The sequence below is a fragment of the Tachypleus tridentatus genome, chromosome 9 (genome assembly GCF_004210375.1).
Source record: "Tachypleus tridentatus isolate NWPU-2018 chromosome 9, ASM421037v1, whole genome shotgun sequence".
Lineage (NCBI taxonomy): Eukaryota > Metazoa > Arthropoda > Merostomata > Xiphosura > Limulidae > Tachypleus > Tachypleus tridentatus.
Window position 1 is genome coordinate 44,663,012 of NC_134833.1, and position 12,327 is coordinate 44,675,338.

The window sequence follows — 12,327 nt, forward strand, 5'->3', positions numbered from 1 at the left end:
CACATTTGTGAGCTGAGGTTGATGTGTATCCTCACACATTGAAGTATCTTACACAGTACTTCTTTAAAAAAAAACAACTGCAAATCAACAAAGGATACAAGTATCTTAAGACCTGGTATGGTGCCACATTATGCAATTTGATCATTTACTAACAAAATGAAGTTGCTATAAAGACAGTTTACATATGATTGGATGGAGCAAAAAGCAGGCTATCATTTAAAAACTGAATAAATTTGCAGGTTTAATAGCTTTCTTTATAATTCCTGCACAAGTCTTTCATTAGAGAATTGTGAAATTATTTGTGTAGTAAATTATACCTGTTTAAAAGCTACAGAAGTTTTCTAGAACAAAAATACATAATTTGTGATAAGGTAAATTTATAAACAGGTTGAATGGGTAACAAAAAAACTTCATTAAAAGTTGTTTTTTTTCCTCACCAAATAAAATCATCATCAAATCAGATAAGTTTAATGTTTAGTGAGTATGGTTGGTAACTACTAAATATTAATCCTATTCAAACAGCAAACATAAATAAACTGGCTGTTTAATTATTGTTAATTGCAGTCATGATAAGTTTAAGAAAAAATTCCTATTACTCATATCATGACTGAAATTAACAGTGACAGTAAAACATGTTTCCATTACTAAATTTTACTGCATATATTAAAAACAAAATGGTGAATGCATTCAGTATTAGCAATTAATTTATCAATTACAAAATCTCAAAATTATTTTCAAAAAATGTGTGGAATTTTTAAAAAGTTATTTTGCTTGTTTGTTTGTTGTTATGCACACAGCTACACTATAAGCTATCATCTTATATTTGCTCTGCCCAATAAGTATCAAAACCAAGCAATTAAAGATATGAGCCCTTATGCTTACTGTTGAGTCATAGGAGGTTTTAAAAGAATAAAATATGTTTTCTCACCATATGCACAAACACCAACCTTCAGAAGAGGTCTATCATATGAAATAATTGGTAATTGGAAAATTACTTAAAAATGTGATAATATGATGTCAGAATAAGGGGTGGTTAAAAATGTTATGAAGTTAGCACACCTCTGCTTTGTTTTTAATACTTACATGGTGTGTGTGGAAGATGGAACAAACTAATAGATTAATCAAATGTAATTGATTAATGAGTCACTAAATTAACTATCTTGTTAGAGGCTTGTCAAAGTACATGTCATAACTTTTTACAGAGTTACATTCAAAATTTAACTACTTTTTCTCAATGTATATGAATAAATCTAAAATTAAAAACTACTTTATAAACCAATTTGTAATTATTATATAACTTTTAAAATCTCAACTTTATAAGAAAATATTTATAAATATTCCCAACCTCCCCTAGTACAAGAATCATGACATTTGTAATCCAGGTTTTTTCCACTCTAATTAATTTACCACCTTTCTGTAATATGGAATTTAAATTACTCAGCTCAATGTAGACATTACAAATGTGAAACCTAATTTTTATAGTCTTCAACCTCAGTTTAAAGAGCCAAACTTGCCCAGCCCAAATGTCACGTCCTCTCTTTCATAAGTAACAAATAATAATTTGTTAATAATATTGTTAACAATGTTAACTTATTGTTAACAGTAAGTATTTATTGTTATAAAAGTATATAAAATATATAAATTAGAAACTAATTAGGTTAGATAAGTTACTGAAAAATAACAATAAAAATTAATAGGTTATGCTCACAAGCAATTTGTGCATTATATTATTCAATATGGTAATGTTAGTTTTGGGTTTATCAAGTTATTTACAACTTGGTTTGTTTGAGAGCAAAGCTACATTAGGCTATCTGCTGTTTTCTCCATCAGGACTCAAATCCCAGATTTGAGCATTGTAAATTCTTAAATTTATCACTGTCCCACCATGGGATTTTTTTTGATGGGATTATTAGTTAGACAAGACTGAAAGGGTAATAAAACAATAAAGTTAAGCAGAAAAAAGAATGTTAGGAGTCTTAAGCTATTTAGAATAAACAACTGTAATTTTGGTTACAATCTGAAGTGATTACAGAAGAAAAAACATGGTTAATTTAGATTTATTTTATATTTCTACAATGATTGCAAGATCTGTCATATTAACCAAGTCCATATTGTGTTAGGCTAGAGAAAATAAAATAATAAAGTTTTACTAAAAAAATTATTTTTATTTAGGTTTTAGAGGTTACATAAACGAAATTTGAAAATTTTATGATGAAAAAAAGTATTTTTAAGAATAAGAAAATTACTTTGCACTCAGAGCAGTCAACACTCTGATGCCATATATTCATAGAAAACAATCTTTAGTAACAGTATGAATTTACAAAAATATTTTCTGCATGAAAAAGATGTGTAATAATTACTGAAAATTTTCCAAGTTTCACAGAGACACGCATATTAACAGTTAGATTATAGAAATTTTAATGGTTACTTTGTGGTTACAAAATAGTCATATTGACCAATCCTTCATGAAAATAGTTATTTGATTAAAAAATACCGCTAATTGCACAGTTCTAACTCAAAATGACTGTTAACCTATTTACTGCAAATATTGGTATTACAAGTAACTTGGCAATGTCCTGTTGATTTTAATTGCTCTCCCATCATCCAAATATGCAATCTTACAAAAATATGGTAAGTTTTTATGAACCTTTCATTCATAGTTATTTATTTGTACATAGTGCCATAGGGATGGTACATATGTATCCTCAGTGTGTTTGTTGACCTACTGATAGACGGTACACATTTATACTGTGTAAATCAAAACATAATTTCTTACTTCTTTAATGTTTTGAAAATTAAAGTAGAAATACAAACCTCAGATTTGTCCTTACTGGTAGAATTTGTTTCTTTAAATAGTTTATCATCTTCAAACAGAGAAATGCCACCAGTGTTCTTTCTGTATGGAGTAAGACAAAATTTCTTTCTTGGTTTTTAACAAAGTTGCAAACATTCTACTCTTTATGTTATTACAAGGAAAATAAAAACAGTATACATTTATATTATATATATAAAATTATACATTCAAAACTAATACTATACATGCATGTGATAAAAAATATGAATAATAATATATTTTTTTTGCTCATGCTAAAGTTTAACTAGTAATCAAATATGTCATCACATTTAAACACATTTTCCTATTTTTGTTTTTACTGAATCTAAATTACAGAATTGTCTTTGGTTATTTCTTCCATATGCTGTTCTACCAAAATGATATAACACACATCATTACTTTTTATACTTGGAATTTCATATTTGTTATTACAAAAACTGCTATACTATGGGACTGATTTTGTACAAAGTACACACCAGAACATACATTTAAACCTTTGTACATTCACACAATATAAAATATTCATGCAGATTTTCTGAGTTCATTCAAAGTACATACTGTTTTATAGAGTGCACACTTGTAAGAAGAAGTGTTCATGTATCTCAATAACATATATACGTATACTACTCATTATAATAGTGATCAGACATTGTAGTGCCAATATTTACATTTCTTTAAAAAGAAAGTGTTGTAAAAATGATGCATTGCTGTGAATTTTTTTTCTCTGTTTAATTAAGCAGATTTATATTTATTTATAATGCATGTAAAACTACTTAAGACCATATTTGCTCAATAACATAGAGGTCAGGTATCCTGAAACAAAATAGAACTTTTAGGCCCTACATCTATGTTACAAAGAACTTTGTGAAAAGCAAGTTTCACATGTATTTTAACTTTTTGGGAAGAAGGGATACATTGTAAAGTTTTGCACTAAAAAAATAACAAAACAGAGCTAAGAGTATAATTTAAAACAACTTGGTGTACTGTTTAGTAAAGGGAGGTAATTGTTTTTTTGAGTTTTATCAATGCTTTTCAACTTAAGAATGAATGAACCATAAAATGCTTTCTCTTTGATTAAACAGAATCTGAATATTAACTAAATATTTGTGATATTAAAATAAATTCTAAAACAAAATTTCTTGATGTTTAAGTAAAACAAGTATGGTACATTTCATAAATTTATAAAAATGTCCACAGATATTTAACTGCAAATAACGAAGGATACAATTATAAAGTGGATTAGTTAAAAGCATGAGAACAAGTGTTCTCATGAACCAATTATCCTATTTAAAAAATAAGATTGTCTCAGCAAAAGGTAGTTTCAACCTTGTCTAATCTAAAGATTGTCTTAGCAAAATATAGTTTCAACCTTGTCTAATCTAAAGATTGTCTTAGCAAAAAATAGTTTCAACCTTTTCTAATCTACACTTATGTTCCCAAATTCTATAACCCTCACTGTTAAGTATGAAAAATGCTGATGCATTAACATTATCAGTTCCTTTTACAATCATTAACCTTTCAATAAGATCTCCTTCAACTATTCTTTGTTCAAGATAAAACAATTTTAATGATCTTAATATCTCCTCATGTGACAACCCTTCCATTTTAGTAACTTTCCTCTGAACTCAATCCAACAATTCAATGTCTTTCCTATGATAAGAAGCCAAAGACAATACTCCAACTATGGCCTAACCAGTGACCTATACAATGAAATTATAAACTCTTTAGACTTGTATTCAATATTTCTGTAGATACAACCTAAAATACTATTTGCTCTACCACTAGCAACAGCACACTGCTTGGAAGGCTTTAGAGAATAATCAGTTATTATACCACAACCCCTTTTGTTCATGACAATGTTAGGGTTATTCACATCCAAATTATAGTTATAATACTAATTATGATAACCCATATGCAATAATTTGCATTTATTATAATTAAAACCTATCTACAATTTATTAGCTTAACTCACTGAATTATCTAAAATCTTTTGTAAATAAGCAGTATCTTCTTCACAGCTATAACTCCCAAGACCTAAATATCATCAATTCATTCTCAAGATGGCTGGTATGGATATTCAAACTTTAATTAAAGTTCTAATACCTATATCAGCCATCTTGAGAAAACATTTTAGCTTCAAATGGGTTTCTTGTCATCATAAATTAATATCATCAGTATATTTATGTAATTTATTGACCATTCCTTCATCTACCATTTATGTAAATCAAAAACAGCAGTAGTGTTAAGACTGAGCTCTGAAGTAACATCACTTGTAATATTAATCAAGTTTGATTGAATTCTGTTTATAACAGCCTTTGCTTTCTTTCATCAAGTCATTCTTCTATCCAATTATTTAACTTATTCCCCACATTTATAGAGGTAAGTTTATTTACAAGCCTTTTATGTGGTACTTGGTGAAATGCTTTCTGAGAATCTAGATACATTAAATTTACACCCTTACCTTCTTGTATATATGCAGTAGTATTTTCAAAACACGTCAAAAAATTTGTAAGGGAAGATTTTCCCTAAGTGAACCATGTTGGCTACTCTGAAAAAATTATAAACTTTGTTAAATGACTTTGCAAAGTATCTTTTTATCAGATTTTCCAAAACTTTTCCCATAACTGATGTAGAACTGATAAGTCTACAATTACTGGGACAACTTCTATTACCTCTCTTGAAGATAGGAGTGACATTAGGTAATTTCCAATCTGTTGATACTTTACTGTTCAAAGACTTAGAAAATATTGTCACAAGTGGCTCACATATCCAATTCTTAAACTCCTTAAAAAACTCTGAAAAAATATTATCATTCTTTAAACTTCTCAATTTCATTTTAACAAGCTAAGAATTTATGCAGTTGTCTTGTTTAACTTTGTTTTCATCTGTTAGTTGTTCTAGATGAGGAATACTGCTTAAATTTCCAGTAGTAAACACTGTAGAAAAAAACCAGAATTTAATAACACCAGTCATTTCATAATCTTCAGACACAAGTCTTTCTCTGTCATTCCTCAAGAGTCCTATCCCAATCCTAACATTTTGTTTACCCCTAATGTACTTCAAAAAATCCCTACTGTTAATTTTTGTTTTTAGCCAAATGTTTTTCATACATCCTTTTGGATGTCCTAATTTTTTACCTTTAATAATATGTCATACCATAATAGATTACTAAATTTCTTAAATTTGTAATGCATTAATTTTATCTCCTACATCCTTTGTCAATCGACTTTTACTTTTTTTACTTGCACTTTTGCCCTTTTCTTTCTTTAAGGAATATATTCGTTTGAATACTGAATGCTGAGAGATTTTTCCATTGATATCCACTAACAGAAATCTAATTTTATTCAATCTCACTGTTATCATCCTTAATATTCTCATCTTCAGCAGGATGTAACTCCCATTTTGTATATACAGCTACTCCTTCCCTCTCTTTACTGCTTTGTCCCTGTTAATTAACTCATAACCATGTATTTCAAAGTAATTTCTGTTATCAAAATCAGTTACATTTAATCATGTTTCAGTTATTCCCATTGTATCAAAATATTCTATTCCTTCCAATGCCCCAAAGTCATCAGTTTTACTTCTTATACTTCTGTCATTGCAATAGTAATAACTAAGCCTATCCTTATAACTACTTTTATACTGATTTTACATGTTTTAACTTTCTTCCACATCTTAATTTTATCTCATTTAGTTTATCTTTGCCCTCACCACTATCTAGTTCTAGGTTAAAACTTTCCTTACAGCTGAGTTATCAACCCTTGCAAACATACAAAACCCTTTCTTACTTAAAGGTACACCATTCATTCCAAACGTTCTTTTCTCCCACTGAACTGATTCTATAAATCCAACAAGCTAACCTGCTCATTCTTACATATTAATTTCAGCCTAGCACTTAGTCCTAGTGACCTACTCAAAATTTCATATCCACAAATTATCTTGGCTATTATCTTTAAATGCTTTTTCAACCCCTAAAACTTATTTAATAGCTCTTCTGACTTACTCTTCCCTATATCATTAGCCTGCATGTGAAAAAAAACAACAACTGCATCGCTGCCACCCCTTCATTATATCTCTTGCTCTATCTTGTTATATCTTCTCTTTTCTCCATAATTACTCCACAGAATATTCTCTCCAAATGCCTTGTTAAGGAATCACCTATAACTGTAACCTCTTTAAGTTCATAATCAATGCCCTTCTCTTTTTCTTTCCCTTCCTCCAGTAGTTCTTCGTCTACATAATACAAAGGTTGAAACCTATTACTCCGTAGAACATAGAGTTTACAATTAAGTTCACTACTTTTAAACTTAATACTATCCTTTCTAACTTCTTGAATGTCATTGTTGATTTTAGCTGATGTCTTCCTTGTATGTTAAAGCTTAAGCTCCTCTTGAAGTCCTGCTGTCATTTCCCACAGTTTATACTTTTTTTTATCCATTTCCCCAACTTTAATAAGGATAACCTCCAACTTTTCCTACAACCTACATATAAATTGCACATCTTCACTAGTAGTTTCCTTAAAAGTGCACAGTAGTACAGAGTTCCCACATAAAACCCATTTATTGCACCTATCTCACCTAACAAACTGGAAACTCTTACTCCCCAAACTAGTCTTAACCATTGTATTATTTGTGGAATTAAAATAATAAACACCCAATATTATCATTATATACCAGTAGTATAAAAAAATAACAGAATATTAATTATTATCTCAGTGCAAATAAAAGGCAGACCTTTCATTATAAACACAAATTAACAAGAAGATTCCTGCATATTCGTTTTAAGATTCAGCATTAAAGATTAAAGAAAAATGTACAACTGTTATTTTATATCTCACAAGCTTTTGTACATGTAGAAAATATTGGGATTCATCAGTGTGAAAAGGTAGTTTGGTATTCTCTTTTCAGCTTTAACTGAGCAGAGCTGAAAGTATACTGACCAGAGGAAAGGCTGCAGCATCTGCTATTTGAAGCATTATATATTGAACTCTCTATCTTGAAATCATAAATTGACATGTATAATTACTAGGCCAAAAGCCTTTATTGCCCCAAGTGAATACCTTGCACAAAAATTTTAGTTATATTTGGTTTCTGGTTATTTTTTATAAGATATGTTAAAGAAGTAATGAAAGTAATACCAAACTAAAAATAATATGTAAAAATTTAAATAATGATGCATTTTCACCTTTGTTTTGTAAAGAATATAAAAAAATTAACTATTTACTTGGAAATAACAACACATATTAATTAAAAATTTACCAGCTTTAAGAGGATGAAACTTTACTCAGTTAAAAAAATGCATACAATATTTCCCCAGCAGATGCAGCCATCACTGAGTAAATGATTACAAAGAATCTTACACCCAAAGATGGCCACTTGAGCTGTTGAAAATTAAAGGTTTTCACTTTTAACATTTGAGTGGTATCTCCGTCATTATCAAATTTTTTTTCTTCTTTATAATCTTCTTTATATTTAAAAATTTACCTACAACATAATAATAACATGTAAACCAATATTTTTAATGCATACACACACACAACATTAAGTTATAAAAACAAAAATAATGTTCTGTTAGATTAACATGTTTTAATTATTATCAAAAATTAAAAACATTTGTAATTTAATCCAAAACAGAGTGAAAGATGTTATAAAAGCATCTAAAAACTATTTTTCTACAGGTATTTTGGCAATGTTGATCTTAAACTCTAAACAAAATGTCTTGTTTTTAGTTTTACAGCTCAAATATACTGAAACTAAGAATTGCTTCTGTTGTAAGGGTGAAACAGGAACATCTCATGAAAACACTAAATGAGGTAGAAATATATATATACTCTTCCACTTAAAGTTCAGGTATCTTCACTAGCTACTGAACTATAAATTTAATAGTGGAAAGTCAGTGACAAAGCAATGAACTACACAACATATACAAACAACAGAAAAGAAAAATGAAATAAATATTTAGAACATTGGTACAGCACAACGTGCACTAAGTAACAGTACAATAAGGCAAAAGATCTACAGGGTTTAGATACAGGTATTTTAAACTGGTGACATGATGAAGAGTAGCCAGTCAGTAGCACCCAAACAGAGGGATTTACTGTCTCCAAACCTAAAAGTGTTTTGAACATGGAGTTTGTGAGCTAAAACCCAATACAACAGCCACAAGGTTGTGCCTGGACAATATTTTACTTACTTTAGTATGAAAGCTCTTTTTAATACTGGATATAGTGCATTATAATCTTTTACAAGATCAGAAGTCTATATTTTTGTACACAGCTTATCCATGAGGGTTAAAAATTTTGTTATGAAAACAGATTAAGGAATGTTATAAAGGTAAGATATTTTGATAAGTTCTATAATTTCATGTATATAAGAAATTTGCAGATCTCCAGGCAAAACTGAACCAAGAAAACATGCTTCAATTCAACAGGTAAACTTAATTTCTTTGTCCAGTTAACATTCTCACCTCATAAGTCATTTCTTATAACAATGTTCAGCTGTAACACAGATATGGTTGTTTTGGCCATCTAGAATTATTACAATTCATAATCCTTCCAACAAAGACTAAATATGTTACTGCAATATCTCCTCAGACAGAATACACATTACTTATTATAGAGAGAGAAAAACAGAATCTCAACAACTTTCTGGACCACAGAATCATGTTAAAATTACACAGAAACTAAGCAAGTGAAAATAAAAAGAAATTCATATATTACTAAAGCAAATAATAAACAAATATGCCTGCACATTGCACATCTTCTGAATAATTTAAAAATATAGCTGACAGTACTACAATAAATACTGATCCCAATATAAATATCAGACATTATCACAAAAATATATAATATCTAGGATTATACTTGTAACATTATTAAAAAAAAAGATTGGATTTTTTCACAAACTGCAATACATATTAGTTTTTTACATTAAGTTTCAGTTCTTATTTATAAGAAATTACAAGGTCAAAGTTTATAAATTATCACAAATTAACCCTCTCCCCATGGGTATCTTTTACTGCTCACAACACAAAGTTTTAATTTCTTACATTCAAAAAGTTATTAAACTACTTTTTGTTTACGTTATACCAATTAGAATAACAAAAAAAACTTAGTTAATAATCCATATTGTAATAGTATACAAGTTTTATATTTCTAATTCTAAAAGGCAATATTTAAATAAATCCTGAATTTCTCCTAGTGTGAACGACGACATATTTTCTCCAAGCATCTTGTCTTCTCTATCTTATCCACCACTACTTGAAAAATTACAAAATTAAATGTAAATTGCCCACTATAAAAGAGTCATTGCTCAGGCAAACCATAAATTTTGTATCCTTCAATTTTATTTTATTACTGAGCAATAAAATAGAAAATCAGACCCTTCTTCCCACACCCACCCACCAAATCTTGAAAGAGAAGATTTGTTAATAGTAATTACATGTAACGGATAGAAAGCCAAGGTTTTAATCAATCAAATGATGTATAGCATTGTGTTATGAACAAACAATAGTCAATTTCACTTAAAAGTACAAGCTTTTTTTATAGTTCCCATGAGAAACTTAAAAATTGGCTTGAATGAATTTGTAATGGCTCTTGTCACATAGTTAGAAAGCCAGAAAATTTGAGATATGGAAAATTATCTACTTTTTGCATATTATTAGTCTATGTTCTTTGGTGCATTATTTATTTAAATTAAATTATTCAGCTTATAAATAGAGATATGTTATAGATTTTTCTTAAATTGGAAAGCTCTTGGTGAGGAAAATATTTTTCAAAAGCCTGGACACTGCTAAAGGCTTCAATTTCAAACACTGTTGGATGAAAAGTGGTTTTAAAAGCATTATATGTAGGCTAATGTAAAGGAGTATTCACATGCAGATTCTGATTTCATAAATTGCTATATACATATTTTTCATGCAGGATATGGTTGGCTGTTTGTTTATTGTACATTTTTACAAGTTTTTACAAGTTAACATTTACAAAGACTTCAGGGTCTTTGGGGTCAGGTGCAAAAAATAAACAACAATCTTTTAACTATCGATAAGTGGAGAAGAGTGGTGCAATAACATACCAAGACTATCATATCATCTCTTCCATGACTTACATGCTCTGACATTTTTGGTTGACCATTTATATACTTACATAAAACCAGCATACATTAAGCTATGGTAATTTTATCTTTTATTGCTAAGAGCATAAGAGAAGAAATAATGCCTAAAGGTTACTTAAAATTTTTCTATTGATTATCAAATACAGGAAGCAATATTAACAATTACTTGAAGGATTATATATGAAATCCAATGTTGCACTGTAGTAGTTTTATTAACAGCAAATAAATATGCCTGATTTTCAGTTTCAAACTTTTCCTACTGGTAGAAAGTTTAGTTTATTAGTTAGGAAGAGGGTCAATTATAAAATACATGAAGTTAATTTGAATTTTCATGGTGCTGTGACACTGAAAAACTGTATTCTAGTCATCAATGAAAAATATACTGTTTAATTATTGTTTTTATATGTTATGATTTAAATTTAAATTCATAACCTGTTTGCTTGTTGCTTTTTTTTTGGGGGGTGGAAAGAAAAGATAAAAATGTATTTGAAATATATACCCTATGTTTTCCTGAGCAAATAAAACATCAACTAAAAATCAGTTTTTCACAAAAGCTCTTTGCAATTAAGGTACTAGAAGAAAATTATTTAAATTATCCAAGCAGTTAAAAATGATAAAACACATCATATGTTGCTTTTTCAAAATTTGTTCAAAATATATCTCTTAAAAAAAACAAAACAAACAGTGAAGTATACTAATTTCTAGAAGACGTGCATCATACCAAACAATGAAGGATGCTGACACTAAATCAGCTATCCAAAAGATGTAAGTGTTGACCAATCATGTGCAATATAAGACAAAAAACACATCAAGATAAGACAGAAGAATGTAAATTTGGAACCAACAAATTGAAGGGAATGATGAAATTAATCATTTTCTACATAAAACACATTGCAAACCTCACAATTAAATAATGGAATTTATTGCATTAAGTTTATTTTTAAATTTTTTGTTAAATCATATTTTATTATGAGTAATGTGACCACGAAAGCCATGGATGTAAATAGGCACTTCAGTGTAGAGAAATGTTCTAAAAATGTGATGAAATTCAAATGAATATCTTTGGTGATTCAAGAGTTAATAGTAGATGCACTAAAGCAACAGTACTAAAAGCATTTATGTGCACATACGTACAGGTACAGTGTTATAGAACACATACTTAAAATTTGTTATAGGCTAGCTGTTCTTAGGTAGGATTAAACAAGTGATGCAAGTGATGATTCTGCATATAAAACGTTTCTCATCTTACTTAACCTTCAACACAAAATGATTCAGTAGTCTTTTGTACAAATATTGTTATGCATAGTATAACTTTTTTAAAGTAACTTTGGTAATTTTTTCATTTCTTACAAAAATTTTGAATAAATATTTCCATGGATATTA

The 12,327-nt window shown here is 28.8% G+C and overlaps 1 protein-coding gene across 4 annotated transcripts in view; it reads right to left on the reverse strand.

Moving 5' to 3' along the window:
* LOC143225172 (WASH complex subunit 2-like) overlaps positions 1–12,327 on the reverse strand; it is a 172,679-nt gene that overhangs the window by 50,225 nt on the left and 110,127 nt on the right. For all 4 annotated transcript variants that reach the window (XM_076454128.1, XM_076454129.1, XM_076454130.1 and 1 more), the window contains exon 17: positions 2,815–2,896. In XM_076454128.1, the coding sequence (XP_076310243.1) occupies positions 2,815–2,896 (82 nt within the window). The remainder of the gene's footprint in view (positions 1–2,814; positions 2,897–12,327) is intronic.